Consider the following 7,171-nt stretch of genomic DNA (forward strand, 5'->3'; position numbering starts at 1 on the left):
ATCAATAGCAACTAATGTTACGTGTTGAAATAAAACTCAGAATTGGGCCGATGGCCCATACAACTGAGGGCCAATAGGCTTACCCACTTGAATATCCATACCAACCCAACCCTACTTTTAACGCTCATCGTATGCTATGGCCTTCATCAACAATTTTGCAGACTGAACCATTCCTTTGATGGTGAAGCCCCAATTCATGCAGACCCAACAAAATGCCTTGCAATTGAACCGAGGCAAGTATGTTAAATTTAGTTTACGCCCCCATCAATTTCTTCTGTGATCTGTTTGCCAGTCTCGTTTGAATTACAATTTTTTAAAGTTTTTATAGAAAAAATTACTGTAGTTTGCAATTTTTTGAAGCTTTTATAAAAAAGCATATCATGGCGATTTGATGTATCTGTGATAAAAAAATGATTGAAAAATATGCTCACAAAAAACGTAAAAATTTTTTGATAGAAAATTTCGATCCAAAAAACACCAGTTGAGGACTCTTAAAATTTTCAGAAATATGATAAATTGCCTAAAACAGATTCTGAGAATGCAATTTTTTACTGAAAACTTAAAAAGTGTTTTCATAATTGCAATGCTAACGATATAAGAATTCTACAAGTCCTTCATTCTATCATAATATGATGGGATAATTTCAGAAACCTCCCCTGAGGTTTCTGACAATTTCAGACAGCTCTCCTCACGTTTTGAAAATTACACATACCTCCTCTAAAACATAGGTTTGGGTTTTACCTTGATGATGGAAGATCAAAAACGCATATGAATGCCCAAAATTGCCCCCATCTAATTTTCAAAATATGAATAGTCATTAAAATTTTTTAAAAATCAAGAATACACTTGTATACTACAAAATTATGAGTTTTATTACTTAGCCAATATCCTGATATTTTCCATCCCATGGTTTTCTACATCCATCCAAATTTTCAAACTCTTATCACTTCTTCTTTTTCTGAAAAAAAAAAAACTCTTTATTTTAGATGCCAAAATCCACCATCATAATTCTTACCTTTATAATCTTTACCTCTCTATAGGTTTCTTCCATATATTGCCTACCAAACCGTCAGTCATAAAACTCACAATCCTTGCATTTTTCCCACTCAAACAGCCAAGCCCCTAAATTACCAAAATTCTTCCTTTTTTGAGTGATAAAATGTTACAATTTAATGGCCATTGGTGGATCAATTTGGTCACAATATGTGGCCTGGTCAAAAAGAATTGTTTTCCTTTTTTTGTTATCTTTTTTATCAATGGCTTGTCCTTGAAAAAATTATGAAGGTTATTATAATCATTGTTTATCATCAACAGAGGTAAGTGTAATATTAAAAACCTCAAGGGAGTTCAATGAAATTGTTACAAACCTCAGGGGAGGTCTCTTAAATTATCCCTAATATGATCTTAGTCCTACTGGCAAGTCCAAGCCACATGCATCAAAAGATAATTTTTTTTACCATATTATCAAAATCCTGCTAAACATTTTCTGTGTAACCTTCTTGAATACTCCTAAGATTAATCCAATATGGTTTGACCAGGCATAAACTCCAATGAAACTAAAGCAGAAAGTGAAATTTATCATTTGCAGAAGAAAAACGTCTCTTTTATTTTCTTATTTTTATTTGTCTCCCAAGGGGAGTACACGTCCATAGAAAACTAGCTCATGAGCTAATGAATTGTCTTCAAATAGAATACTGCATCATGCCATCGATCGATTAAACAGGGCCAAATTTAGAGAAAAAGGGTTGACATCACTTTTCTGGTTTGTAGATACTGCAAGGAAGTATAATGAATAATTGAGATGAGACCCCAGGAAAAGAAAAACCAAAAAAAGCTCAAAGAAAACAGGAAGAAGAATTATTGCTATATTATCTTTTACCTTGAAAAGATGTTGCAAACAGGAACTGTACAGGACGATTTATCGATGTTACTGCAACATACTATGAACCTATGAATCAGCCTCCATGGCATCAAAAACTACAGCAGAAAACAGCAACTACCAGATGCTTGATAATCCAGTCTATTTTCATCAACCAACCTTACAGAGTTATGTAAAGAAGACTTATATTTGATCATCAAAATAGTACGATTATGCCATGACATTATACATCCCACCTCCAAGCATACACATTAAATTCTTCAGAGACCATCTGCTTCAGCAGGTTTTGCCAAAAAATCATCACCCTGCTTCGCCTTCTCAGATTGACTAAATTTCCTAGTCACCATGCATTCATATTTCACTTAAAGAACTCATTTCGCCATTTGGGTTTTGAAGTGCCTTCATCTTGCCCAGATCTCGACAAGGCATTGAACTCTTTCAACATTTGCAGTTACATCTCTAACTTGATGACCAGATTCCCTTGCTATCTGCACAAAATCATTTGTTAGTCTCATTGAATACATCCAACTCTGCCTCACAGGATTAGAATGAACATGGACTAATAAATCTCCATATGGTTCAACAAATAAGTTAAAACAGTGAAGATCAGACTAATTCCAAGAGCAAAATAACAACTTGCCTGTGGCAGTCATTCAAATGCATGCATGATTTGTCACATAATGTATAATCTTTGCCTGGATTTACTTTTCATGGACTTTTCATCAGAACTCTGCACTACATCCCAGAAGCATTGAGCAAAACCTACAAACAATCAAGCCAGTGAAGATAGCTACTGAGAATAGAGAAAATGTCAATTTTGATATTCGTGTTACATTAGCATAATGTGCCTTTTCTCCATTTTGCTTAGATCTGGTTTTAGGGCCAGTAGAATGAGAATCCCATTGCAACATGTATATCAGTGCAAATAATTTAGCAACGATACAAAAGATTACCTAGTAAATTTCTCTGCCTTTGATTATAAACAGGCAAACACGCAGGTCATCAATATTATGCAATTTTTTATCAAATACCAATAAGACACATCTCAAAAGTAACAAAAATTTAGAAAAGGATCCGTCTCCTGAAGTTTGTGCAATTTAATTACCTATCCATGTTAGCAGTCCTAGACAGCATCTCTAAATTAAACACTAAACTACCAAATGATTATTAGAGATTTGATTCTCAAGGTAATGTTACTATTTCTTGCAGAATGAAATTCTCACTGCTTCAATGGAGCTTACAAAAATAAAATGGTGTAATTACAGATCTATGAGCTAAAAAAATAGTAACAAATATATGCAGCAGCCCAAGTTCAGGTATGCTTCAGGTTTGCACAATGCCAAAGACAACTGAAAAACCAAATACAAAATTTGCACGTGGCCGTGCGCATAAACAAATATATACACAAAACATATCATTGTGTATCATCATATGTATTAATAACAGAAAGAGAGAGAGAAGAGATTTGTAGGTACCAGTTGCTATCTGAAAGATTCAGTAATAGCCTGCCAATCATCAATTTCTTCTTCAACAAATTCAACAGTTCAGCAAGCAAAACATGAGAGCTGTATATTGACCTTGAGAGATGACGTACAGCTGCGAGTGAGACTTGGAGTATATTTGAGTCCACTTCTCAAGCACCAGAACAACCCTTAAGAAGAATCAATGACAAACTATTATCGAGCTTTCCACTGAAAAGTGTCTCATTCTTATCCTTCATAGTATGATATCTGAAGAAGAATTCCCAGCAACTGCAATCACAAGCTAATGGACAGGAACATCTAGAAATGCCATCCTTTAGCACGCCAACATATCCGTGCTTTTTCATTTCCACGAGCTACTTTTATCTTCAAAAACAGCTTGTAGGCCACCTCTGTTTTATTTAAACCTAAGAGTTTGTTGTTCAATTTACTGCAAATAAGTCTGCTGGGGCAAAATCCTCTATGCAAAGACTCCTCCATGACTGCAACAGCATTTTCAAGCTGCCCTATGTTGCAAAATGCATTAATGATACACTCGTAAGCTTGCATATCAGAAGAATGACCACTTTCTTGCATATCATTCCAAATACTCATCAGGGTATTACACTTGCCAAATTTAGAAAGTCGCACAAGCAAAAGCTTATAGCAACTTAATGATATTCTACATCCAACTTTCCTTGCCTTTTTATAAATCATAAGAGCAGCATGAGGAGGGCCATAGCCACACAAGGGCTCGATAAAAGAAGTAACAGTACCCATTGAAGGAATGATCCCACGGCCCAACATTTCATCAAACAATTCAATTGCATCTGCTACTCTCCGAGCTTTTAAACAAGCAGATATTAATCTGACATAAGTATCCAAGTTAGGCTCATAATCACCTCTCAACATCATCTCGTAATATTTAAATCCCTCATCCAAATTATCAGTAACTACAAAGTTAGATATCATTGCATTATAAACCTCAACATTAAGAACGCAACCCCCCTCCTCCAACTCCCTAAAAATCTTTACAGCACCATCAATTTGACCAGCTCTCCCTAAGCCTTCAAGAATGTAACTGTAAGTCAAGCTATCCGGATTCAATCCATCTTCCACCATTGCCTCCAAGCTCCTCTCAACTTCACTAACTATGCCAAATCTCGACCACCCACTGATCACCGAATTATAGGTCACACTATTAAAGCGAATCTTCCCTCTCATCTTATTGACTAATGAACTTGCAGTTCCTACATGTGATCGTCGAATTAAACATTTCAGAAGAACGTTAAACGTCTCAGTATCGCATTTTAATCCAAAATCTTCTAAATCATCAAGCATTTTGACGGCTTTAGAAACCCGCCGAGCCCGGATAAAACTATCCATAACTATAAAAAGGGTATCGCAATTGGGATTTGTTCCTCTTTTTCTCATATCAAACAACATATCCACCACAAATTCAAAACATTTTCTCCTACCTAATGCTTTAATAATCACATGATAACTATCCACATCTCTAGTCATTCTTGGTTGTTCCACTGCCCAATTGAAAAACATAACCATGGCTTCGCCCCCTAAATTGCCTCTATTCACTACTTTATCAAGTATATCAGGGGTAATTTCAATCCCAACATTAGTTAATGCCGTTTCAATTGCATTTTTACCGAGAATTTTCTGGAGAAAAATCCCACGAAATTTATCTTCGGGAGGCAAAAATTCATCAACTGCCCGGGTTTCTATTCCCTTATCAGAGGAGGAATTTGGTTTTCGAATTACAGGGCTGTGACGGATTGGCAGGATGTCTGAGAGTTGATACAGTATATGGGCTTCGTCGATATGAGGATGTTTTTGCTGCGATTGATTCTCTGGGTCGTTAGTACACTTAAAGGGAGAATCGAGGGTTGAAAAAAGAGTTAGAGAGAGCGGAGACGATGTAGTGAAGACAGGTAGAGATTGATGAGTGTACCTGCGGGTGAGGGAGCTGAATCTCGTGAGAAGCATTGACGGCCTGGAGGTGGAGGAGGAGGAGGAGGAGGAGGAGGAGGGGTAGGGGTGGTGTTGATTCTGGCCGACCCGGGCTTAGTTTTGTGGTGCTTCGACTTTGGAATCTTGGCAAAATGGATTGCACATTTAGATTGATTTCTGTGTAAGGGACAAAAAAAAAAAATCCCGGATAAAATATGACGAATAAATTAGATATGGTACAAAAGTAAAGGTTATAATCTTCTCCCACTTCCCTGGGGATGCGGCTGGACCATCCATCTCATCTGGGGCTGCAAACGAGCCGAGCCGAGTCGAGTTTTGAGCTAATCGAGTCGAGTCTCGACTAAATTTTACCAAGCTCGAGCTCGACGAGCCGGCAATTTTCAAGCTCGAGCTCGACTCGAATCAAGTCGAGCCGAGCTCGAGTCGAGCTCGAACTCGAACTCGAGCTCGAAAAAAATAAAAAATAATTATTTTATTTTTTAAAAAATAAATAAAATAATATTTTTTTCTTAATAAAGAATAAAATATTAAGGATATATACGTAATTTTACTATGAAAATAAAAAATAAAAAATAAAAAAATATAATATACGTAATTTTATTATTAAATAAAAATAAAAATAAAAAAAAATATATATATATACTCAAGCTCGCGAGCCGGCTCGCGAGCTAACGAGCTTAATATTCTGAGCTCGAGTTCGAGCTCGAGTTTGACTCGAGCTGACTCGAGCCGCTTGCGAGCGGCTCGATTCGTTTGCAGCCCTAATCTCATCCCTCATCTCTCACTCACGAAAGTGATAATCTTTATCTATCTCTACAACAATTATGCAGTAAGAAAAAACTAGACATGGTTCCATTAGGATGGAGGATGGACCTGAACAATATGAAGGAAAAAAATATAAGTGAGAGATTTCATTTCAAGATTAAGGATGACAATGGAGAATTTACATTAAATTGGCTCGACCCCATTATTTTTGCTTGTTCATTACCGGGGGGGGGGGGGGGGGGGGGGGGTTGTGTGAATTGGAAAAGGAGATAAAAATTTTACATTTTATAATTGAATATTGTTAGTTAGTTTATGGTGATTTTATTATCTATTTTGTGTTATAGTGAAGGAAAAAATACAAAACATGTTTCCTATGTCTTTAGGAATATTTTCTTCATGTTATCTAGGAGGTGGCAGAACTAGAGATTTGAAATATCAATCCAAACTTTGTAAAAATTTTATTAGTGTTAATTTCAAGAACTTATAAATCATAAGTGGTTAACTTGTGTACATTTTTTAACCATAGAAGATAAATTAAACACTTACTAAACCACACGAGAAGTTTTTGTATTTAACCCGTTTATTTGTAGGGGAAATATTGATATTTTGCTTGTCAATATTAGATGTGACGATTTCCATCACTATTTCGAAAACTTACAATCTATGAAGGGTTAAATTATAGATTTTTAAATTATAAAAAAGTAGATGAGGAGAGATAATAATTTACTTCCATAAATGGTAGTTTTGTTAATTATCATCCTAATTTTTTTCCAAATTCTTTTTTTTTTGGTGCAAATTTTAGTTAATCAATTAAGGATTCTAGAAGGGTAATAACATCAATTTACTATCCATGATAGAGAAATTTCGTCTTGTCAATATGACAAGGGAGATAAGAGAGAATTTTGAAACTGCATGGATGCTAATTGATATGCAATTAACTTGTTAGCTACAAATCACTTTTCATGTGGCAAATGCGGCTAGTAGATCAAATAACTAAAGCAAATCCGTTGCTGAATCAATTGCTTATGTATGCTGTTTTGCCATTACATACTCTCCCAGTCCCAATTGTTTTTTTTTTTGG

General features: G+C 35.6%; 1 protein-coding gene across 2 annotated transcripts; it reads right to left on the reverse strand.

The window, feature by feature from the left end:
• Positions 1 to 1,842: 1,842 nt before the first annotated feature.
• Positions 1,843 to 5,483, reverse strand: LOC113732073 (uncharacterized). Of its 2 annotated transcripts, XM_027257676.2 has the most exons (3): positions 3,355 to 5,483; positions 2,520 to 2,641; positions 1,843 to 2,367 (listed from the first exon to the last, which is right to left on the reverse strand). In XM_027257676.2, exon 1 carries the CDS (start codon positions 5,338 to 5,340, stop codon positions 3,661 to 3,663), a length of 1,680 nt encoding a protein of 559 aa, XP_027113477.1. In that variant the 5' UTR covers positions 5,341 to 5,483; the 3' UTR covers positions 1,843 to 2,367; positions 2,520 to 2,641; positions 3,355 to 3,660. The 2 variants fall into 2 exon arrangements, with proteins under 2 accessions (XP_027113477.1, XP_071936162.1); XM_072080061.1 differs by lacking the exon at positions 2,520 to 2,641.
• Positions 5,484 to 7,171: the final 1,688 nt, after the last annotated feature.

The sequence above is a fragment of the Coffea arabica genome, chromosome 2e (assembly GCF_036785885.1).
Source record: "Coffea arabica cultivar ET-39 chromosome 2e, Coffea Arabica ET-39 HiFi, whole genome shotgun sequence".
NCBI lineage: Eukaryota > Viridiplantae > Streptophyta > Magnoliopsida > Gentianales > Rubiaceae > Coffea > Coffea arabica.

What these genes read in the sequence shown, in the direction of transcription:
- LOC113732073 (XM_072080061.1), bottom strand. Translation starts at nt 5,340, where the DNA reads ATGCTTCTCACGAGATTCAGCTCCCTCACCCGCAGGTACACTCATCAA.